The sequence below is a fragment of the Eulemur rufifrons genome, chromosome 6 (assembly GCF_041146395.1).
Source record: "Eulemur rufifrons isolate Redbay chromosome 6, OSU_ERuf_1, whole genome shotgun sequence".
In the NCBI taxonomy this organism is placed as follows: domain Eukaryota; kingdom Metazoa; phylum Chordata; class Mammalia; order Primates; family Lemuridae; genus Eulemur; species Eulemur rufifrons.
The window spans coordinates 87,283,112-87,308,581 of NC_090988.1; the positions used below are offsets into that span (position 1 = coordinate 87,283,112).

The 25,470-nt window shown below is 37.5% G+C and overlaps 1 protein-coding gene across 1 annotated transcript in view; it reads left to right on the forward strand.

Moving 5' to 3' along the window:
* Window positions 1–25,470, forward strand: part of EXT2 (exostosin glycosyltransferase 2) — a 124,143-nt gene that overhangs the window by 47,652 nt on the left and 51,021 nt on the right. The window contains exon 8 of the mRNA XM_069471268.1: window positions 10,425–10,556. Coding sequence (XP_069327369.1) covers window positions 10,425–10,556 — 132 coding nt within the window. The remainder of the gene's footprint in view (window positions 1–10,424; window positions 10,557–25,470) is intronic.

The window sequence follows — 25,470 nt, forward strand, 5'->3', positions numbered from 1 at the left end:
TAAGGATATCAGAGACTTTTACAAAGGTACATGTGGAGCAAATAAAATAGCTTCATGACTAAAAAAGCGAAAAAAAGCACTCTCATATTTTCTGTGGTAAGGTATTTTAAATGTAACCAAATTAACAAAATAAATATTTTATAAAGAAAAAAGATGGTTTGCTGACAAATCCTAGATCTGTTAACCTTTTTTGCTTCAGAAATCTGTTTTTATTTTAAAAAAGGCAAATTCTATTTATTGTTTATTGGATCCCTGAGTTAATGGTATATCAGATGTTTGTGAACTTCTACTTCTCTAGAGAAGCTGGTAACATGGGCAAAGTACATGGTTACAAAACCTGCAGTCCACGAGAAGCGCCTCTGAGGGATTTTGTTGGTATTTTAACCCTCTGTAATTTTAAGTAAGTTGTCATGTAACATTTATGTTTATAAAAATAGAGTAAGCAAAAGAATAAACAAAAAATCTTGTTTACAGTAATTCTCAACCAGAAATAAGGATACTTGGATTATAATTTGACCTCATCATTGAGGTTTTTTGACTTCCAGATAAAGATTATTAGAGCCTATCTCTGGGACCTCTGGACTATCATGAGTTTATCCAGGAAAGGGCAAACAAACGAAGAGGAGGTAATGAGTATGTGTGTTTGGAAAGACTTAGAATACCTTTGGAAGTTTTCAGGTTCATCTTCAAATACAGCTTTGAAAAATAAATGCATGAAGCGTGGAAATATTTTCTAGCCCTTCACCTGAGAAGAATGGTCTCAGTGTTAGAGTCGTAAGAGAGTTTTCTGTAACTCGGATCTCTTGAATCTCCCAGTTTGCTAAGAGAAGGGACTTTTGCATTTTAGCAGTGCAACTACTTCTTAAACTTCTTAAGGAAAAAGTTGAATGCTTTATTTAATCTGTCTCAATTCTCTGAGGTTCTTGGAGCTGTGTTTTGTTATTTTTCATTAATTTTGGAAAATTCTTAGCTGTTATTCCCGTAAATATATCTGCTGCCTTAGTCTCTGTCCCCCTTCTTGCCTCTTCTGAGACTCTAATTACAGATATGTTATAGTGTTTAATATCGTCCTACAGTTCTTGAATGCTCTTTTCTGTTTGTTTTGGTTTTTTTCCACACTCTTTTTTCTCTTTGCATTTCAGTTTGGATAATTTCTACTGTTCTATCTTCAAGTTCACTGTTTCTTTCCTCAGCTGTGTCCAGTGTGCTGATAAGCCTGTCTAAAGAATTCTTCATCTGTGATAGTGTTTTTCATTTCTAGCATTTTCACTTGATAATTTTTTATATTTTCCATCTCTCTACTAAAAATTCCCATATGTTCATGCAAGTTGTCCACCTTTTTCATTAGCTCCTATAGTTAAAGTTCCTTCTAATAGTTCCAACATCTTGGTCATCTTTGGGTCTGATTCTATTGACAGTTTTATTTTATGACAATGGATTGTCTTCTTTTGTTTTTTGTTTCTGGTAAACTTTGATTGAATGACGAACATTGTATATACAAAAACAGAAGAGACCAGGGTAAACATCATGTTCAGAAATAGGCAAACGTTTTCTTCTGTCAGGCCATTAGTGTGGGAGGCTCACTCAGTCCACTTAGTAATGGGGGTGGGATTGGGTTGTTCTGTGGCTAGAGTTACCATTGGTGAGCCACAGACCTCAAATGCTCCCAGTGATTGGCTGTTGCTGCCTCATACTTAGTGTGGGGCCCGGCCCACTGGAGTTCTCAGAGTTTCTGCCAGGACTTGAGCTTTCAGTAGGCCCTGCCTGCCACCCTTCTCCACACCCCCAACCATCCCTCAGTGGTAGACTGCTGGTGCTCATGCTTGGTGCTAGGCTCACTGTGGGGGTGTGGGACTCTCCCTTCCCCTGCTCTAGCCTCAGTCTCGGGTGCTTTTGCTGGGGGGGGTTGAGGGTAAGTCTTTCTCAGCATTCCTGCTCCTTCTTCCAGTGTTAGCTTATTCTGCCCCTTGTCTGCGGAGAGTCTTGGACTAGAGAGAGTTTCCTGCCCTTCCCTTAGTGGTAGTAGACCTCACCTCTGCTTTGTGTCAGTGTAGGACCCTGGTCTGAGCCAGTGTTCCCACTTGTCCTTTTGGGCAGATGGCTTTTGCTTCTACTCCTCCCACCACACAAGCATACCTTTGCTTGGGATTGGTGGTGGGAGAGTGCCCTGTCTCTCTCATAGAAGTAGACTTCTTGCATGGCTTACCGTGGGGTCAGGGGAGTTTCTTGCCCTCCCTTGGGAGCAGAGGGCTTTTGCTTCGACCTCTCTCTCATGGTTGAGTACTGGAGGCTGGAAGGCTGTCACCTTCCCCAGTGACAGACTGCCTTTCTGCTCCTTTCCCAGAGGCAGTGAATCTTTGCCTGGATCTTGGGAGTGGTAGTTTCCTTCTCCTCCCCCCTCACCCCCCAGCACTTAAGGCTTTTGCTTTGAATGACAAAAAGTCCAATACGTGGGCAGAGTTTTATACAAATCCTTCTCAAGAACATCCGCCAGAAAAGAACTGGTGAGTGTGGATCCCTTGTGCCTAAAGCTTCTAAACTGTCCTGATGACCTGCACTCAGTTTTAAGAATTTGTTAACGTTTTAGCTGTTTTCTTTGACTGCTTTTATGTCAGGCACCTCTTCCTCCTGTGCCTTTCAAAGCTGAAATAATTTGCATGTACCATCTCTCCTTGGAGAGCCTTGCTACCTTTTGAAATTTAGTTCCCTTGACTGCCTTATGACTACAGCTCTCTGATGGGCCCAGGAAAAGCCATGATGTTTGTGGGATATTGGCGTTTTTTTCCTCATTGTTATTGTGGATTTCCCATTCTCTTTTGGCTTTCTCATTCCTAAGCAGAAGTGTATCCTTTATGTTGTGACCAACCAGTGGGTTGGAAGAGGGGAAATAGAGCAGTATTTAAGCAAGTACTTATCCATAGTTACATGCCATTGTCAGTTATTTGGACAGCATTAGCACTTGGAAATTGGGACAAAGGCTAGGTGCCTGGTTTATTGTTTTAATTTTTGGGTTTCATTAGAAAAATCCTTTAATATACCTAAATGAAGCCCATTGACCTGGGCACATTCAGGAGGTTCTGATTAAAAGGGCAGTCCAAAGTTGACTGGTTCATTAACGGGCATTGAAAGCCATCATTGGATGCAGATGCTCTTAGGCTACTTTAGGGCAGGTGGGTTGTTACAGACCCTTTGTACTGTTAAACAGATATCCTGACCACTTTTAGGCAGCACACTTAACATGGCATAGTTTTAATAACAACCGTTTATCTCTTTTGTAGTCTATATACATGTACTATAAGGGACATTCTTACTCCCATTTCTGTCTTGCTGTTCCATTCAGGAACAGATTTTCCTCGTCGTCTCTCAGTTCCACTCCCCCAATCTTCCACCTTTTAAAATTTGCTATACAAGATACGATTTCATTATTAAATGATGGTTCCCCCCTTAAACTTCATGGATTGGTACTTAGAGGATTTGGTTAAGTTTTATGGGATGCTGGTGGTACCTATGCCACCTCGTGCCTGTGAGGGATTTTTGTTAGATGGATTTGTTCTTTCAACAAAGGTTTCACTGTCTGCTCTTTAACAGGTCCTGGGCTAGATGTTGGGAGTTCAGTGATAAGCAAAACCAGACATATTCCCCCACTCATGGAGTTTCTGGAGGCCTTCTTTTCTCAGGTGCTTCATGATTAATCTCGAAAGAACATGGTATTGATTTCTGTACTTTTCAATATAAAGTGCTATCACACTCCCACTTGATGTATTTTTATTATTTCTGACTCTCAGGTTGGAATTCTTTACTGTCTTCAGGAATTGAGATGAATGGAGTATAAAGTTGGGACCCCATTCCATCTCTGTTCTCCCCTTTGCCCATTCTCACCCCAAAACAGTGTTACCAAATGTTGAATATATTGTAATGAAAGTGACAAAGACGCTAAGGGGACAGGATGGATGTAAATGCTGGGGAGAGAGCTACCATTTGCTGATTGTCTGTTCTGCACTGGCACTGAATGAGGAGCTCTGCAAACCTCATCTCACTGAATCTTCACAACTCCGTGAGATAGGTGATATGATCTTCATCTTAAAGATTTAAAAAACAGAGATGTTAAGTAACTTAAAATTGCACAAGATGCTCCATCACTGCCGTTCTTTCCACCATGTCACACTGGCTTCCCTTAAACACTTGTTATTGTCAATCCTGTTGGCTTTACATTACTGAAAATTAAGGGATTAATCACATTTAATTGATGTGTAAACTGAAATTGCAGATTCAATGTGAGGTTCCTATTTGCTTATGGTAGTTTTAATTGGCCCAGTCCCTGCCCTCTAGGAGCTTTATAATTCTCATGTTTGAAAGCATCATAGGAATTTTTATAGTTCTTATGCTGTAAAATCTGCATGTTTTATAAAATCACAGTGGTATCTGTTTAATCAAGAAAGGTTAAATACTTTGTTCAAGGTTATATTGGTATGACCTATTCATATGTGACTTACCTTTTCAACTGTGTAGCTTCCACAATTTAAAGTAACTGGAGAATGTACATAGTTGCTGAAGAATCCCTCATTCACACTTTTCAGATAGACATAAATGTGGCCCATGTTTTAGGGGAGAAAAAAACCATAAGCATTTATGCACATTTGCTCTCTGGATGAGAACAGTGGTGCTTTCGTACATTGCCAGCATAGCTGAAAACTCCTTCCTCTCTGTGGACAAATGGCTGACACTAAGTCCTGGAGGGGTTGTAAATTCTAATGCCTTCTGAACATTTCAAGGTATTACAGAGTTCCTGCAGAAACAATTAAGCCTGAGAAGTTCACTTATCCTCAGAGTGAGACACTTGAGCTATGATTATTGGCAAAACTTGCTTCCTTTTTGAGTGAATTGCAATTTGGTGGACAGGGTGAGATGATTTGAGACATCTTAAATTAGAAGCTCTCTTGCACAGTTGTGCCTTTGGCTGGTGTTCTAGGTGGATTTCTTACCAATCATTGTTTTCTATAAATCCCAAAGGCTGCTGTTTCCACTGTGATCACACGTGAGCATAAAGCTTTGGAATGTTTACATTGGAATGTGGTTTAATTTGAATATGATTTCAAATGAAAGAATATATGATGATAGACCCATTTGGCAGAAAAGGAGGTAAATATTCAGGAATATATGTGTTTGTGTGTGGGTTTATGCTTCTTAATATGTTTTTATACCCTTCAGTTTCTTGGAAAAAGATCATTTTCTAAAACTTACTGTGTACTAGTACTCTTAATACTCTAGAATGAGGTGGGAAAAGGTCTGAATTTCGAGTTAGGAGTCATGGATTTGAATTGTAATTCTACTAGTTAACTTTGTATCTCAGTTTCCTCACATATAAAATGAAACTTGTATCTGTCCCAAGTGAGTGACAAGCTGGTTATGAAGAGCAGATGAGATCATGAATATAAAAGTGCTTTGTTGCAGGTAAAACATTCTACATGTGCAAGGATGCTAATTTCAAAAATGCCAATCCCTGTGCCAAAGGCACTCACAATCTAGCTGTACAGAAAAAAGTGATTATCTGAAGCAACAGAAAACCAATTATAGAACAGTATATAACAGAACTAACCTGTATAATGAAGGCTCTAAGTGCTGAGGGATTTCATAGTAAGGGGAGACTGCTGATACTAGGAGTATTAGGTAAAGGTTTCTCAGGGAAGGTAGTTTTTTTCAGGTCTCATAAAATGTAAATATTTTGGCTGGTTAATGGGAGAGAAAGCAGCAAATGAATTTCAGCAGGAATGAGACTGGAGTGAGTAGGGCATATCTAAGAAGCAGTAGCAGGCAGCCAGCCAGCTGTACCCAGAGGGCCAACTACTGGACAGCTTGAGTAAGCTAGATGCCCTTGAAAACTAAATCTGTATTTCTGCTTTTCTTTGAGTAGGAGAAATTCTCATTGTGATACTTTGCCTTCTTTTTATAGTTAGTGGGGAGAATAGTAGTTAAATAACTCAAGTTACCCTAGGCTTTTAACTCATGACTAGAACACTTGCCCAGGAAACAGAACGAAAGTTGGCAAAGCTAGACTAGGAAGTATCTTTTCCCTTCACCTTTTTTGGTTATCCTTCCAATTTTTCCATGTTAAAATTTCACATGGTCACCCACTAATAGCCTCTGATTTTGCCTGGAAATCATAGATATGATGAAGCTAGAGAGATCATCTAGTCCAGCATCCTGCTTTTGTGAGGAACTGGGTTTGACCTCCACTTGGATAAGAAATGGCTTCTTTCTAAAGACTATATTGGACCATGGCAGAGTAACTGATATTGGAGTAACCCTCCTGCCAAAAAAAAAAAAAAGAAAAGAAAAGATAACAGCTTATTAGAATAGATAAAATAACTGTTTAGAGGCATTGTAGAGCAACCAATGCAGTCAGTGCTTGAGGAACATGTTTCCCGAGAGAAAGAAAGCACGTGGAAGTAGGCTACATATTTACTTGGGGTTTTCCCCTGAGGATACTTTCCAATTCACAGTCCAATGGTATGGAACCCTCGCAGAGAGCAGCAGTCCGACGGGGCTTAGAGTTTAGAGTTAGGAGCTACCAAAGTCTCTGGGATTTGACAGACAAAATCTCAGGAAAGAGAAAACCACAGTGAGGAAAGCAAAAAATGTGTCCACAGTCTTCCCTTGAGGTGTTTGCCAAGTCCTGAGGTGCACATGATCAGAGCAAGACTCCAAGAATCCCCTTGGAAAGCAACGGTTGGGAGTTTAATGAGCAGTGTGAATACTTCAGCAGCCGTATATAGTGCTGGTGAGGTAAAGGTTGGTGTTCAAGGCCTGCCAAGGTAGAGGGGTCCTGGAAAATACCTCAGGCTTTACTTGGAGGCCACAGAAGCGCCAAACCTTAAGAATAAGGGGAAGCTGAAATAAGCCAGTCCCAACACAACTTAAAACCAACTTCTGACGGGATTAAAGTGGTCTGACTGCACTCTCTGTGCCTGCCACAAGAATATGTTACATTCTTAGGAGGAAGAAAATCTGGATCATTTAGAACCTCTATGGTGTTTAAACAGAATATCTGCATCCAATAAAAAATTAAGAAGCATGCTAGAAATTGAAATCAAATAACCCAAATGAAGAGGAAAAAACACAGTAGAAAGATATCCACAGGTGATTCAGATACTGGAGTTATCAGTCAGGAACTATGTTCAAGCAAATAGAAGAAAAGGAGAATTTCAACAAAGATATGAAATCTACTTTTTAAAAGATCAAATGGGAATTCTGAAAAATGTAGGAAATGAGATTAAGAATTCAGTTAGAGAAAAAAAAGAAATTAAAACTTCAATACGTGGGATTAATAGCAATTTAGTCACCAAAGAAAAAGGGATAGAAGATTATTGAGCCAGGGGAAAAGTTAGTAGAAAACACCCAGATTGAAGCACAGAGAGAAAAAATATAAAAAAAGAGAAAAGAGACATATGGCACATAGTGAAAACATTGTGAAATGTATTTCACATATATGTATATTTGAAGTCCCAGGAGAGGAGAGTGTCTCAGAATTAATATTTAAAAGAAATACTGGCAAGAGTTTTCTAAAATCAGTGAATGACATCAAACCACAGATTGAAGAAGCTCTGCAATCCTCAGCGGGATAAATACAAAGAGCCACATCGAGGTACTTCATAGTTAAATTACTGTAAGGCAAAGACAGAGAAAAGCTTAAATGCAGTCAGAGATAAAAGGCATATTATTTTCAAAGGTATATCAGTAAGACTGACAGATGATTTATCAGTAAAGATAGAAAACAATCAAATTATATCTTGAATATTCTGAAAGAAAATAATTGCTAACTTAGAATTCTCTACCCAGCAAAAATGTCTCCTTCCAAAATTAATTGGGTAAAGCGAAGCTTTCGGACAAATAAAAAGCATTTGTTATCAGCTGACCTACAGTGAAAGAAATAATATGTTCTTCAAGCAGCAGGAAAATAATTTGAGATGGAAGCTCAGATATGTATAAAAGAAAGGGTAAATATATGGTAAATATAAGTGAAATTTTACTTTTAAAAACAATAATAATGTCTTGTGGGATTTATAATATGTAGGTAAAAATATTTGACAATAATAATACAGCAGATGGAAGTTGGTAAATGGAAGTTCTTTCATTGTATGATAAATTACAGAATTGCTAATTTGAGCTATAATAAATCAATAATGCTTACTTTAATTGTTATGATAGCTACTAATAGAATAACAAAAGACTAAATAATCAGCATTCTAATGAAGAAGAAAAACATGGAATAAAAATAAAAAATTCTTCATCAGTTCTAAAGGTGAGAAAGGAAAACTAAAAGATGAAACAAATAGAAGGATCATACATTTAACTTAGCCATATCAGTAATTACATTAAGTATAAATGGATTCTATTTGTAATTAAGAGACAAAGATTTTGGGATGAAATAAAATATTAAAACCTAATTACATGTTGAGTATCCCTTATCCAAAATGCTTGGGTCCAGAAATGTTTCAGATTTTGGATTTTTTTTTCAGATTTTGGAATATTTGCATTATACTTTACTGGTGGAGTATCTCAAATTTGAACATCTGAAATGCTCAAAAGATTTTGAATTTTGGAGCATTTTTGGATTTGGGGTGCTTAACATGTGTATGCTTTTTATAAGAGACAAGCTTGGAACAAGCTTTGAGGGAGGGCACAAATTTGAAAGTAAAAGTTTCAGAAATACACACACACACACACACATATATGGATATATAAAATACACACATCTGTGTACATATATACATACATGCATACACACAAGTAGACAGAAATCAATAAGGATATAGAAGATTTAAACAACATTACACTCATGAACTACAGAATACACATTTTTAGTTATACATAGATCATTTATAAAAATAAACAATTCTGGGCCATAAATCAAGTTTAAATAGATTGCAAAGTATGGAAATCAGATATATGTTCTCTGACCACAGTGCAATCAAAGTGTGACCAAAGTAGAAATCAGTAACAGAAAGATAAACAGAAAAACCCAAAATGTTTAGAAATTAAACAGTATACTTCTAAAAAAAGAAAAGAACGGTATACTTCTAAATATCCCATAAGTTAAGAAAGACATCACAATGGAAATCAAAATTTTTTTTACCTAAATGATAATGAAAATGATATAATGATATATAAATGTATGGGCTGCATTTAAAATAGTGCATAGAATGAAACTTAGAACTCTAAATGCATATATTAGAAATGAAGAAAAGTTGAAATCAGTGATATGAATGCCAATCTTAAGAAGCTAAAAGCAAGATTAAACTCCTTTAAAATAGAAGGAAGGAAATAATAAAAAGTAAGAACAGAAATGAACAAAACAAAAAAAAATGTGTGATGTAGAAAACCAAAAATTGGTTTTTTGAAAAAGATTAATAAAACTGATGAAGCTCTAGTAAGACCAATCAAGTACAAAGAGAAAATACAGATTAATAATATGAAGAATGAAAAGAGGTGTAGTACTACAGATTCTATAGATATTAAGCAGATGTTAATGCACAATTTTATTCCAATATATTTAACAATTTATATGCAATAGCATATTCCTTCAAAAACACTACTTATGAAACTGATACACAGAGAAAAATATGTATAATCTTATGTCTGTGAAAGAATATTAATTCAGAATTTAAAACTTTCACACATTAAAAAAAAAACAACACCTAGCCCAGATGGCTTCTTTGATGAATTCTCCTAAAACCTTTCATGGAAGAAATAATACTGATCTTGCATAAAATGTTTCAAAGAATAGAAAAAGAGGGAACACTTTCTAACTCATTTTATAAGGTCATTAACCTTGATACCAAAACCTGATTTAGCTATTACAACAGTTGAGCCAAAGAAGTCAGACACAAAGGAGTAAATGCTGTTTGATTCCATTTATGTGAAATTCAAGGGTGGGCACAATAGAAATCAGAATAATGGTTATTCTTAAGAGAGGGGAGATACTGACTGGGAAATAGCATGAGGTGCTGGAATGTTCTATAATGTATACTTTGTCTGGGTAGTAGTTGTAAGAATATGTGCGTATATAAAAATTCATTGAGCTGTACGTTTGAGATTTGTACACTTTACCTTGTATGTTACATCTAAGGAAAAATACTATAAACTTGCTTAGGTATAATACATTGGTAGTATCATCATCACGGAGTTTCTCTTATATCTAAACTGAATCCAATGTGCATTGCACTTGCAAACATTCTATTTTGACTGCATTTGATATATGCACACTTCAGATGGAGCTGGCTTTGACAGCAGGGGGCATTTGCCCTAGGCACTCCCTTTTTGGGAATAAAGAAATTACCTAGGCCTAGAGTTGACAATGATGGAGCATCTAGGTCTTCCACTCTGTCTCTCTTGTTCGCTTAAAAGAATGTTGTTTTCTTTTATAGGCACGGTGGTTCTGGGAAGCATACTTCCAGTCAATTAAAGCCATTGCCCTGGCTACCCTGCAGATTATCAATGACCGGATCTATCCATACGCTGCCATCTCCTATGAAGAATGGAATGACCCTCCTGCTGTGGTAAGTGAATTCAAGTGCTAGCCATGTGAGGCATGGTCCAGCTGTCAGGATGGGAGGAAGGAAAACGTACTACAACTGTAAAGGTTATTTAAACTCTAGCTTTCTAAGACAAAAGTGGGCTTTTTATACTTAGGCCTGATAAAGGCAGTTTAATTTTGAAATGCTGACAAAAGTAAGAACCACTGAAGCCGCAGCTTCCAGTTTGTTTGAAATGTGCTTAGGAAGACAGTCTGTTTATTTATTGCAGAGATAAATGGGGAGGCATGGGTCTTGTTGGAAATCAAAGACTTCCTGATGACTTTTGCCGTTGTCGTGCTTAGAACTATTGAAAAAGTTCTGTAAGCAACTTAATAATAGCTTATATTTTGTGTGCTTACTCTCTGCCAGGGACTGTGCTAAGTGCTTTACATTTATTCCAATTAATATTTCCAGCACTCTGAGGGAAATAATAAACAAAAGTGATCTAGAGGCATGTGGATTGCTACAGTCACTTGCTCGAGACAGTGGCGGAGGCCTGTGGCTCCTCCTGAAAAGAGATGGAGTGGTCTGAAGCTGCTCTCAGGACTTCTTCCTTGCCTGAAGAAGCCACAAGCCACTTGTGTCATTGTAGGGATTGTGGCAATGGCTTCCAGCTACACCTTCTTTCTCCCTGAAAATGCCTAAAGCTCCGGCGCTGGCAGTTATTGCTTCCTAGCTGCAAGTGTACTTTGGCTGTCCAGCTCGCGGACCTCAAGGCTTTTATGCACAAGAACTAGACTCTTCTCCATTCTTTATTCTAATTATCGTTCTCTTTCTGGCCAGCCCTTCTTCTCTCCCGATTCTGCCTTCTCTAAATGTCAGTATGTGCTTATGGTAAAAACAACAACAAACATCTTTCTATTTTCCTTGAAGTGAGGTTTTCTTCTATTTCCTTGATCTGTTGCTAAAGGTAACCTTCCAGAATGTTTCTGTTCATATATAACATAATGACATAATTTTAAAACACAAATAGGATCATACTATACTTATTTTTCTGCACCTTGCCTTTTTTACTCTAACAATAGATTGTGGACCTATTTCCATTTCTTTCTATATAGATCCACTTTGGCTTTTTAGGATGAGTTGTATAGTATTCCATTATTTGGCTATATTTTATGTAATAGGTCTATTATTGATAGATGTTTAGACTTTCTTTTTTTTTCTATTTTCTAACGGTAATACAAGGGACATACTTTCATATATGTTTGCGCATAAATGTGTGACTATATAGAATTAATTCCCGCTGAGAAATTGCCTAAAAAAATACGCATTTTAATTATTGATAGATGTTAACAAATTGTCCTTTCAAAACACCATACCAATATATAGTTCCACAGATAACACTTTGTGTGTTCTTGTTCTTCATGCTTTCATTAATCCTGAATACTTGAATTTTTGCTCATCTACTTGGTGGAAAATGATCTTTTGTATATATTTTTCAAGTGGAAGGTTGATATCTTTGTCAGGCTTTCCCACATAATCCTGTTTGTATTTTTATTGGTATTATATTGAATTTTTACATTGTTTTAGGCGTTTATTTGTTCAGTAGGCATTTATTGACAGTAGGCATTTATTGAGTGCCCGATATGTTCTAAGCAGTATTCTTAGTTCTTTGAATGTATCAGTGAACAAAGCAGAAAAGGATCCATACCTTTGGGGAGCTTACACTGCAATGGGTCTTGCTCTCGGGAAGAAAGATTTGTCTTTCTGGTAGAATTTAAAAGTTTTCTTTACATTGGTCCTTTATAAGTCCTGATAAATTTTTTCTTAGATTTTTCAATTTTTCTTATGCCCTAATACAGGAATACTTTCTGACTTTATAGTTTTCAACTGGTTACCTTTTGTGTAAAGATACATTTTTACTTTTATATATTAATTTTATAACTACTCTGTTACTGAATTATACAGTTTCCCTTTTTTAGTTGATTTTCTTATGTTTTCTAGATATACAATCGTATCTACAAATGCTAATTTTGCTCCCCTTTTCCAATATTTGAACTTTTTTTCTTTTATATAATTGCATTGGCTAGTACTTCCAGAACAATGTTAAATGATGATTGGAGTGTTAAAAGAGAAGTGTAGGTGTAATCTAGTCAGAGAAAGGGAAGCAGTTAGGTTCTATCCAGAAGGAACCACAAATTCAAAGATACACAGGGACAAGGGAGCGTGGTGATTTAAGGAACATCAAGGAGTTCAGTGTGGCGGCAGGGAAGGAGGCTTGAGAGGGAGAAGTAGAGGATGAAGCCTGGGAAACACCTTGTATCTTACATAAGGTACTGGAATGTTATCCGTAGGTAATAGATAATCACTGAAGCATTTTAAACTGGGGAGCAGTATGTTAAGACTGCACTTTGAGTCAGTCTGACATCAGTGTGGAGAATGGATTATGCCCTGCAGTGGGACAAGACTGGGGCAATAGACTATTTCAGAAATCAGGGTGGAATTAATAGAGGACAAAGTTAAGTGATATCTGAGAGAATTGGCTATCCTAACTGGCAAATGAGGGAGAAGTTTAGGAAGACTAAGATATATAATGTAGTTTATCCAGATAGGGAATTTATTTGCATGTACATCATGGGTGAGGATGGTATTGGAGTCCAAACTCAGTCTAAACTGCAGGGTCTTCCACATTCTACCTTTCTAGCTTTCTTTCCTTCTGTTCTGTTTTGGGGAGTTCTAGATTTCTGGCAGCACAACTCAATCCTTTCTGTGTATGCTCCATGCTTTTCCTTCTCTGTGCATTTGTGAGTCTTGGTCCTTTCCTTGGCGTGCCTTTCTTCCCCATCAACTCCAAATGTCTACATTTTATCCAGGCTTCAGTGGCCTGCTCAGATCCCCTTTCTCCTGGAGGTTTTCCCAACCCCCTTTTCCTCCTCATAACTATTAGAACACGTTATCTTTATTCCTTTCCTAGCACTTAACATGTATAAAAGTATAATTTCCTGTGAAGTTTTAAGCACGTTAAGGGCATTTCTGACTTACCTTGGTATTGCCCTAGAAATACCTAGAAAAATTTAGACAGGAGGTCCTTGATATATATGTAAAGGAAGGAAGGAGGGATGGAGAGAAGGTGAAAGGGAGGGAGGAAGATTGGGACCCTAGGACTTGAGCCATCCAAGCAAGACTCACTCACAAGCTGATGGGACAGCCGTTGTTTTATTTGACCCTCACCCTGCTGGGAAGGTAGGGAAAGTTATAGATTCATTCTCATCTGTAAAGCAATCATAATGAGACTCATGGTGCCTAATGACTTGTCTAAAGTCATGTTTGGCAAGTTAGGTAAACAAGCGCCCAGGTCTTCTACCTGCAAGTTATCTCAAGTTGCCTATGGAATTATGTGAGAGCCCTTGAGCCTCCTCTGAACATTACTACTGTCCCAAGCAAATGGTACAAGTTTGAGATGAAGAATGTTGCATCTGTTCCAGTGCAGGAGAATTCATATAGGTGGGATGGTTATGACCCACACTGAAAGTGTGGAAATAGTGGGACCTTATCCTGTACTTATATCTAAAGCTCTAAGAGATGTTTAATAAGAATAAAGGGTTGGGATTTTAGTTCTCTCTTATAAGAATATAAGACTAGGAGAAAATAGAATCTGAAATTTTGCAGTTTTGAAATAGATATGTTTTAGTTTAGAACAAAATGGTCAAAGTACTGAATTCTTATCAGTTTGGTAAAGAACTTAAGCATAACAGCATAAATCTAGACATACAACTAGAAAATGTATTCTGTATTTTTTCTTTAACTCTTTCTTAAATAGTCCTTTTTAGGGTACTTTGGTATTTGCCACATTTCTAGGAGCTTAGGCGATGAGAGCCCTGATTTAAAGCAGTAGGTTATACATTCTGCATCTTCAGTGAAAGCAACTGACGGGGCCCGAGGAGCCATGATTTATTTATAGTTTAGTTCTCCCCTCCCCTTCAGAAATATTTAACCTACTCTAGATGAGATTACTATGAGCCCAACCTGCAGGGGAGTCTCTTCTCTAAATTCCATCAAATTTACAATGTCAGACACCCCGAGGTAAGAGTGGGTATGGATCTTGGTCAGTAAATCAAGGAATGGTCTGTGTTTTTCAAAGATACGCCGCTGTCAGGGCCTCTAGCCATGCACTGAGCTTGCTCAGACTGGAGAGCAAGAGGTGAGAGTCGACAGTCATATTTTGGCCAGATGCAACTGCCTTAATTTAACGTAGAAAAGGTTTATGTTGGGAATGATGAAGACAGTGAGGGCCTTGCAGAATATTCATGTCACTAGGTGCTTTGCCATTCTTACCTGTAAAAATGAGGTTGATTATATTATCCACATTGTGCCACACTCTCATAACTTGAAAAAGTTGGACACAGTAATTCTTAAATATAACTTAAAGTAGCAGATCTGTCTGGATGGGGGAGATTGGCACTTTGTTTTGAATCTCTGTGAAAGGAATTTCTCACCAAGTTAGGGCTCTATATAAGGAAAGACTGCATGTTTTCATCATTAATTTTCTTAGCTCCTCATGTCAAGGCTGCCTAAATATTTTACCTAGTCTGTCTCTCCGTGCTTTTATTTTTTTCTCCTTTTTGCAAATACCAGCAAATCTTTATCATCTCCCTACATACTGTATCCTGTATCACTTCTAACTATAGTGCCGTTTCTGGCCTTGCCTCTTGGCAGACCTTCATCTCTACCTCTGGGACTAGCCTCTGTAGCTGGGGACCTCCTCGGACACTCTCTCCCTTGTCCTACCTTTGGTTCTCTGACAGATATGAACATATGCAGGAGGACGGAGACCGAGACAAGTGAGCTTTAAACTGTGAACTTTGGATTTCTGGCATGTGCCCTCAAAACCATATCCCCTCAGTGACAATTTTTTAAAACCTGAACACAATACAGTCTTAAAATTATGTAGAGTGTAATATTTTCCCATGTTATTTTTCTACAGTGTGATTTGAAAGATTATACCCCTTTTATCAATATGTTATAATTATATTTACTCTTTTGATAGGCACTTTTTTCCAAGTTTGCTGTCATAGATAACACTAATAAAGATACTCCAGATTTTTTTTCTTTTCTGCATTTACCATGCTATACCTAAAACAGACAGGGGAGAGAGTAGGGTCTCTTTGGCCATTGATAAAAATTAATGGGAAAAAAACAGAGAAGTGACTTAAAATGGATTATTGTACCTAGAATAAGAGTGAGGTTAAAAAACAAGAGCTTGTTTCTGTGAAATCTAGCCAGAGTGGTGACTTTGCTGTAATCAAAGCCTCAGATGAGGATTAAATACTTACCTGGACTTCCTATAAGCCTCAGTCTAAGTCTAGTTTTTGGAGATTTAGAAAGGGAAGGGATCAGCCAAATGAGAATATTGCATAAGACCACTTGATTGGTAAGCATCGCCCCTGAGGGTCAGGAATCAGTTGTGGGCAAGACGTGGTAGAGCTTGCTGTGGGCAGTGGCTTTCAAACTGTCATATGCATCAGAATCTCCAGAAAGGCTTGTTAAAATACAGAGTGCTGCCACTGCACCCCAAGATTCAGATTGGGTAGGTCTGAGGTGGGAGCCTAGAATGTGCCTTTCTACCAAGTTCCCAAGTCTTGGTATTGATGTTGCTAATCTGGGACCATATTTTGATGTGGGATTTGATTCACTGTGTGTGTCCTAACTCACTGACTGCAGGAGGCTCTCCCTCGCTCCCCATCCAGTTGCACTTCTTGACACCCAAGGCTTGGATTAGAAGCATCCAGAGGCTGGGTTCAGACTACATCTGTCTGAGATAAAAGAACTCAGGGCTGCCTGTACTTAGCTGTCCAGACGGTGGCCCTCACTCAAAAGGTTGTGGTTGTACAAGCAGCTGAAAATATCACTCAGCTGTAAATACTAACAAGCAATAAATCATTCTGCAAGCTGAAGAAGTGCCAGCTCAGATGTATGAAGCAGAACTCTAAGTTGAAAAGATACCAGGTTAACAGTCTGTTTCACTCAACTCAGCACCCTTTAACTTGTGGAATGTTTCTCTGGAATTTGAAAGCCTACCCTTCCCCCCAGGAGGCCTTCTTGGCTTATTCTCTCCTTCTTCCTCCTACTGCCTAGATATGATAAAAATATGTATGGAATTCAGAAATATTAGCTTGAATTTTAGGTAAGTTTAAGCTTTTTGAAGTCTACTGTTTTTATAGGTATTGCATTTATAGGACGACATTTGCACAAGTGATCCTGTATACTACCCTAAATTCCAAACCTTTCCTTGAATACCCTTTACTTCTTTGGAAACAAGCTATTAATAGAAAGTCTCAGGACATCAGCATCCAGGGGGTAAGGAAAGTGGAGGAGCTGGGTCTCCAGATGGAGAGATGCAAGAAGATCCAGAGAGTGTAATCTGGGGCCCCAAGCAAAGAACTTGGCTGATTCTGATGGTCAGATAGAAAATGGAAAAGACCGGGTCTATTCTCAAGGGGCAGCTGCTTTCAACTCTTTTAACTTTCCTCTGATATTTTCTTCTTTTTTCCCCATAAAATGCTGTTTTTTATTTCTTACTCAGAGAACTTGTTTTATTTCCTTTGAGTTAGCCCTTTTTCTCCTGTTCTCTCCCCTTCCCCTACACATTTCTTCTCTCCAATCTTACCAGTAGGCTGGGTCATCATTTTTCATTAAAGCAGTGTTTATTGTACACATTATTAGGACTATATAAGTGCTGTTTTCAGCTGAACCAAAGTTGTAAACAAGGATTATGTTTCCTTTCTTGTACAACTTTTTATTTTCCAGAGAGTTAATAACTGACTCTTTTTGCCTTTGTTTTCCATGTTCCTATCACTAATTAGTTTTTACTAGATTCTCCAACAAAATAATAAAGTGGCCAGATACCAGTAAAGTACAGGATTTTTCTTTCTCTTTCTCTTTGGAGTCATGGCTTCTGCAGCCCCTGTCTTCAGTTTCAGTGTGGGGTGGTCACTGTCTCGGTCTCCTGTACAGTGGCCGTCCTGACTCTCGGTTCACCGTGAGGCTGGGAATTCCCTTTTTCTCTCTGCTTTGTTGGATTCCTCATTTCTACGTTCTAACATCCTCTTTTTTGATTTATTTTTTCCAATATCTTCTTGAGAAATGGACTATGGGAGATAAAATTTGTGTTACCTTGTGTGCCTGAAAGTGTATTTATTCTGTTTTACATTAATAGCTGGGATACTGTAGAATTCTGGTTGAGGTGGTTTTTCTTCAGAATGTTGAAAGTATTGCTCCATTATCTTCTAAGCTTCCCATATTAATCTCAAAAGGTGAGATGTCAATCTAATTCCTGATCCTTTTGTGTGACTTTTTTCTTCTTCTGGCAAATTCTATGTTCTAAAAAGTTTTATGATGAAATGCCCTGGGATGGGTGTTTTTGCTAACTGGGTACTGATTTGGGCCTTTTTAAAAGTGGAAATCCATGTCCTTCAGTTCTGAGAAATTTTTTTCTTTTATTTCTTTGGTTATTTTTTCCTCTGTTTTTTCTTTTCTCTCTTTATGGAACTTCTGTTACCTAGATGATGAATGTACTAGATTGATCCTTAATTTTCTTATCTTAACATGTCTTGGTCTTTTTGTTCTAATTTTTCGGATATTTCCTCAATTTTGTGTTCTTTTCAGAGCCCCTCGTTTTGATTTTTAAATTTTTATTACCTTATAATATTTAAGAGCCTTTTTTCTTGACTTCTAATTAATTTCTTTTTATAGTTTCCTATTCTTATTTTAAGGATGCAGTATTTTTTTTCTCTGTGAAGATATTACTTTTGTTTTTATTTTTCTTTAGGTTTGTTTATTGTTTAGGTCCTTTGACTTCCTTTTTCAGTTTTGTATTTGTTGTCTTGCATATCAGAAGCTTTCTTGAAATGCCTGATGATTCCTGGCAATCTGCTCTTATTTGAGAATGAGGCACTGAAAGCCAATTGGAAGCTCTGTGTACATGGATAAGGTCTTGTCAAGTTACGGGTTTTACTTAGAAGAGGATGGTGACCTGATTGTTTGTCCAAATGTTGGTATTCATGGGTTATTTCTCTTGGACTGGTTCATTGATCCAGAGAATAATCTTTCTTCCCTTCCGGGTTGAGGAGAGGGTAGATATTAAGTCTGGGCTGCAAGTATTTTGGGAGCTGAATGGAGGGAGGAGACAGGTTCTCATCCTTTATTTTACAGATTATTAATCTTTTATTTGTTCTTTTTTTATTTGAGACTATTAAGGGGGTACAAGTGTTTTGGGTTACATGGTTCATTTTTGTAATGCTTGAGTTCTTGCTATAGGTGTGCCCGTCATCCGAATAGTGTTCATAGTACCTGTTAGATTGTTTTATTCCCCTCCCCTTCTCCACCACCCATGGTTGAGTTTTACTTCCCTCTGTGCACATGTGTGCTCATTGGTTAGTTTCAATTTAATAGTGAGTACATTTGTTGTTTGTTTTTTCATTGTTGAGATACTTCACTTAGGAGAATAGTCTCCAGTTCCATCCAGATTGTTGCAAAAGGTATTATTAATTCCTCTCGTTATGGCTCAGTAGTGCTACATGTTATACATATACCACATTTTATTAATCCACTCATGAATTGATGGGCACCTGGGTTGATTCCACATCTTTGCAATTGTGAATTGTGCTGCAATAAACATTCAAGTGCGGGTATCTTTTTGATGAAAGGTCTTCTTTTCCTTTGGGTAAATACCCAATAAGGACATTGCTGGGTCAAATGATAGGTTTACCTGTAGTTCTTTGAGGAATCTCTGTGCTGTTTTCCATGGAGATTGTACTACTCTGCAGTCCCACCAACAGCATATAAGTGTTCCTTTCTTTCTGCATCCATGCCAGCATCTGTTGTTTTTGGACTTTTTAATAAAAGCTATTCTAACTGGAGCAAAGTGATATCTCATTGTGGTTTTAATTTGCATATCCCTGATGATTAGTGATGTTGAGCATTTTTTCATGTGTTTATTGGCCATTTGTCTTTCTTCTTTTAAGAAGCTACTGTTCATGCCTTTTGCATACTTTTTAATAAGGTTGTTTGTTTTTTTCTTGCTGATTTGCTTGAGTTCTTTGTAAATTCTGGTTATTAGCCCTTTCCTGGATGTGTAGCTTGCAAATATTTTCTCCCATTCTTTAGGTTGTCTGTTTGCTCTGTTGATTGTTTTCTTAGCTGTGCAGAAGGTTTTTAGTTTAATCAAATCCCATTTATTAATTTTTGTTGATGCCAATGAAAGATGTTGGGGTCTTAGTCATAAATTCTTTGCCTAGGCCAATAGCTAAAAGAGTTTTTCCTACATTTTCCTCTAGAATTCTTGTGGTTTCATGCCTTCAATCTAAGTCTTTTATCAATCTTAAGTTAGTTTTTGTGAGTGGTGAGAAGTAGGGGTCCTGTTTCATTCTTCTACATGTGGCTATCCAGTTTTCCCAGCACCATTTATTGAATAGGGCTTCTTGTCCCCAGTGTACGTTGTTGTCTGCTTTGTGAAAAGTCAGTTGTCTGTGGATAGCTGGTTTTATATCTGGGTTCTCTGTTCTGTTCCATTGGTCTGTGTCTCTATTTTTGTACAATACCATGTTGTTTTGTTTAATATAGCCTTGTAGTATAGTTTGAAGTCTGGTAATTTGATGCCTCCAGATTTGTGCTTTTTGCTTAAGATTACTTTGGCTATTCAGGCTCTTTTTGGCTTCCAAAAAAAATGTAGAATTATTTTTTCTAGATCTGTGAAGTATGACTTTGGTAACTTGATGGGGATTGCATTGAATTTGTAAATCACTTTGGGTAGCATGGCCATTTTAACAGTGTTGATTCTACTGATCTATGAGCATGATATGTTTTTCCATTTGTTTGTATCCTCTGCGACAATCTGTATTTGTTATGGTGCCTCACCATGCCTTCTGTGCCTGGTATCTCTGAATCTGGACTCTCTCTCATTCATTTTCTCCAGAGTATAAATTTCCCTTCTCCTGCGAAGGCTGAGGGGTGGGGTGTCAGGGAGAGGACTGTCTGTAGGTGTTGGGTTTAAGGGGTCGTGGGACCAACTGTCCCTCATTCCTTTTCCTCAGAGCCTCTTCTTCCAGGATACCATGTACTTCAATTTCTGAGTCTTACTATTATTATCCTTGTAAAGTTTAGCTTTTTTTGCTTTGTTTCTCTATCTACATTTTGTTTACTTAACCAGACCTAAAGATCTCTATTTTTTATTTTGACTTTTTATCTTGATGCAGTTCAGAATTAAAATTCTAAAACTAGTATTGAGTTTCTGTACACCCTTCACCCAGATTCCTCAAATGTTAATATTTCATCACAGTTGCTTTATTCCTTTTTCTCTGTGTATGTGTGTGTGTGTGTGTGTGTGTGTTTCTTGAACCTTTTGGAAGTTGCAGATATGATGAAATTTTATCCCTAAATACTTCTCATACAGAATTATAATAGTTAGCAAAATCATCAGGAAATAAGCATTGATATAATATTATCTAATCTACGGACCTTATTTAGATTTTGTCAGTTCTCTTAATAATGTCCATTATAGCAAAAGCATTCAATCATCATGTCTCTTTAGCCTCCTTTAGTCTAGAGCAATTTCTTGGTCATTCTCTATCTTGCATGAAATGGGCATTTTTGAAGAGAACATGTTAGTTATTTTGTAAGATGTCCCTTCATTTGGGTTTGTCTGGTGCTTTTGCAGTTTAGGGTCAAATTATGCATTTTTGACAGGAATATCATAAAAGTAATATGTTCTTGGTGTATCATATTGGAGGACAGGTGATGTCTATTTGTCTCATTACTGGTGATAACTTGGATCACAGGTTTCTGCTGGGTTTCTCCAATGCCAAGTTACTATTTTGCCTTTTATTATGTTTCCTGTGGGGAATTACTTTGAAACTATGTGAATATCCTTTTACTCCATTGTTGTCTCCAGAAAATGGTTCTTTTTGCCCTTGTGGGTTCATGCCTTTTTTCAAGAAGAAGCAGAGATAAAACATAGTAGACAAAACATACGTCTTATTGGAATTCCAGAGAAATTAAGAGTTAAGAAATGACTACATCGTAGGAGTTGTTCTTTCTACTCTGGATCAACTTTAATGGTGATGTTAGGCTCCTATTAGCTCAAAACTGTACAAAAACTTTGATTTTCTTGGTCATAACTATTGGTGTTTTGAGCTTGGATGCCATATGCTGTAATTTAATCATTCCCAAGAGTTCCTGTTTACCAAGCCAGTGAAGCCTTCCCCATACCATAGCTGACCTCTCTAATATGGTCATGGGCTGCCAACAAACATTTTTATGCCTGGGCCAGAGAATGAGCTGCTCTTTCAAACTGTCAGAGTATTTCAACTATGGGAGAGGCAGATGAAGTTGTAAATTTGTTTTATTTTTCACAAGAGGTAGTAGTTTAAGCCATCATTATTGGTCTTCGATACTTTATCTTTAGTTTATAGATCAGCCTTGTTTGTTTAAATCAAATAAGTTACTGGTTTTTCACTGAAACCTTTCTTTTAAGTGTTTTTAGTATACTTATAAAGTAATAGATCCAGGAATGATGATTGCATGTTTGAAGACCATGTTCTCAGAATAATCCAAATATTTTGCGCTGTTAAACAGCCAAACTGTTATTTTTGGTATATCAAATTATAAACCAATAAAATCAATGGTATGTTATCTTTGCCAGTATCTTAAGCAATCATACCATATATATATATATATATATATATATAGTGAAATTTATTACTTGCAGACTGATATAACTCATGAATTATTAAAAGTATCAGCATATGGAACCCTCTCTTTCCTCATTCGAAATTCTTTTAATATGGCTTATGTTGAACCATTTAACTGGCTTCTGTCCATCCCACTGATGGAAGCCGCAGCCAGATGAGGGTTCTTATAAATGATTGGCTTTCTTTCCAAGCAAGAGGAGTATGAAATGTCAACTTTTTCCTCTACTACCTGAAAAGCAATCAGTGGCAAGCCTTCCTGCTTTTCTTGACAGTAGTTTGGCTTTAGAGAAGAAGGTTGGGCATTTAGCCAAATATGAATTTCAGTGCTATGTAAAGAAAAAATTGAAGTAGCTAAAATTCAGATAATAACAGGAATTTTCAAGAGGTATTCAGATGGATTTAACCTGTGAGCCTTCAGTAAGCTTAACTGTAGCCTAGAAATTCTTAAACTGTGTGTTTTAATCCCTTCTTTCCTGGTGATATGAGTGGCTTGAGGTTACTTACCAAATCTTTCTTTGCAATAATTTACTCATCTGTAGGACTGGGTTTAGCAATAATAATAGCTTTGGAAGAATAGTGTAACAATTAGCAACCAATTTGCTAATCAAGGCCATTGAAAAGGACATTTTGGAATCAAACCTGAGTTCAAGATCATTTATTAGCTTGACCATGTGCAAGTTTCTTATCTCATTATCCTTATATGTAAAATGGGACTAATACTTATTTCACAGAATTAGACGTTAATGATGTGGTATTTGTGGAGGCGTTTTGTAAGTGGGGTAGTGCCATGAAAATGATAATGTTAATGATAAAGCTGCTAGTATCATGCTTTATCACATGGAAACATAAATTTTAGAATTGGATGGGACTCTGGAGAGGAAAATTGAAATTTACAGGAGGGCATTCTTTGTTCCCATTAAGGTCCTATTATGTATTTTCTGTTGTTTAATCCTTATAACCCCAAGAGTAGCATTCTGTTAGCTCCATTCTCACAGATGAAAGAAGTGAGGCATTTGTTTCAAGACTCCCCTCCTCATTACCTCATTTTTTAAATGAGGAAGTGGCGGTCTGAAGAAATATGGTAACTTGTCTAATGTAGAGACCTGTGCCCTTGTTCCATCTCTTATTCTGCCATATTTTCATATAATTGTTTTCATCTCACACCCAAACTTGGCCCCCAAATTATACAGAGAACACAGTGGCACATAAGTAGATTGACAGTGTAAATATAAAAGACTTCTACCCCTGACTTTATGATAAATTACATATGCTAAGTGACCTTCCTAACTGAACAACTAAAATACTGAATGAAGTATTATAAAGCCATTTTCACCTGTTGCTGAGCTGGCATGAAAGTAAGGTATTTGCTGACCCCCAAATCAAAGTGAAACTCGGTGTCCTGGGAGGAGTGGGAGCCAGAGGCAGCGTGTGCTGTGGAGATTTTTGCTGAGCTTAATGATCTTGAGCTTTGACCTGATACCTGTCTGAAGTAGGGCACAGGGAGCAGGGTTTAAAGCCTCTGACCTGTCCAAGTTGAGGAATCTCACAAGAACTTCCTTGATGAAGCCAGGAAAATAAAAGATGATATCTTCAGTGAAAGGATAAAGAAGAAATAAACCTGTCTATAGTGACCCTAGTGCTGAGAACTGCAATCACAAGCCAGCCCCCCATGGGTCCTGATCCAAATTCATACTACAATTATGATCCAAATAAATCTTAAGAAGGGAATTTAATTGAAAGTGGCCCTGAGTTGAAAGGAACCAGCAGAAGCAGACCCAAACCCTGTGTTGAGGAACTTATTTTCAATCCAACTGTCAAATAATTCATACAAATTAAGTGTCTAAGGAAAATTTTAGCAGCTTATAGTCAAAACCTGTAAAGATAATAGGCAATATCATGAGTGAGAACCAGTGGAAACAAACGTGCAAGGACTTCCAATTATTAAATTAGATTAGATTATTAGATTCAAAGAAATTGTTCAGAGTGCAGCCCAAAGAGACAAAGAGATAGAAAACACGGAGGAGAAGTGAAGTGATGTGGGGAATAGCAGGAGAAGATCCAACATGTGTCTAAACTGAGTTCCAGAAGGAGAAAATGAGAAGAATGGAAACGGGCCCTTTTGAAAGAATCAGAGCTGAGAATTTTCCAGAATTGTCGAGTGACAGTAGGCCTCAGATCCAGGAAGACCAATGAACCATAAGCAGGATAAGTAAAAACAAATCCATAGGTAGGTGGGTAATCATAATGAAACTACAGAAAACCAAGGAGAAAGAGAAGATCTTAAAAGCATCTATAGGAAAGAGAGAATAATGGTGGAAATCTTTGTCCTGCTGTTGTGGCCAAGTTCGTGTGTATGGCCTGGTTTCTCCAGATAGCAGAGAGTCACAGTACCTTTACTTCAGTGCACCCAAAGGTGGAGTGCCACCATAGAGAAAACTCATTTATGAACAAAGTACTGTAAATAGGTTACAGGAATTCTAAGTTGATAACTTATTGTCTTACTTAGTTGAGTTGGAAGCCCTAAGAGGATTTCTAGCCTTTGATTTGCTTCATCTTTCCTACATCTCTTTAATGGGTAGTCAGTGAGATTTGGCCTTCAGTGTTGTTCTTGTTTTTCAGAATAATCAGTTATTTACCAAGAGTGGAAATGAATTAAAGACATGTTGCAGCGGGTAAACTTCAGACTTGTCCCCACATCTTTTCTCTCCTGAGCTCAGAGATCCTGCTTGAAGACATTGTTAGGTCTCTGTAATTCTCCGGTCTCCCGTGTCAGCGCATGCCTGGTAGAGTGCCGTGCTGTGGGTAGTTGAGGCTGTAGAGATTTAATGGTTAAGGCAACATGGACCACATTACTGATGGCCCCTTTCAAATCTCCCAGTAACCATTAACATAAATATCATCTCACCATTTTGGACAAGGGACACCACCCTTATGCACGTTAGTAATATGATGCTAATGCTTAACCCTTTCATTGCTTTGTTTCAAAGGCCTTGACCTATATCCGTTGATAGGGAGTCTGTTTGAACCTGGAGGAGAAATGAAAGGGTTAACTCCTTTTGGTTTTGCCCTTTGACCACTTCAGGATGAGAGGCATGATGAAATACTTTCCAAAGTCTTCAGTGGAAACACATCATGCATAATTGGAGCAAAAAAGAATAAATCAAAGCTTTTTTCCCCCTTTTAGTCTGGTAATTCATAATTGAAACCAC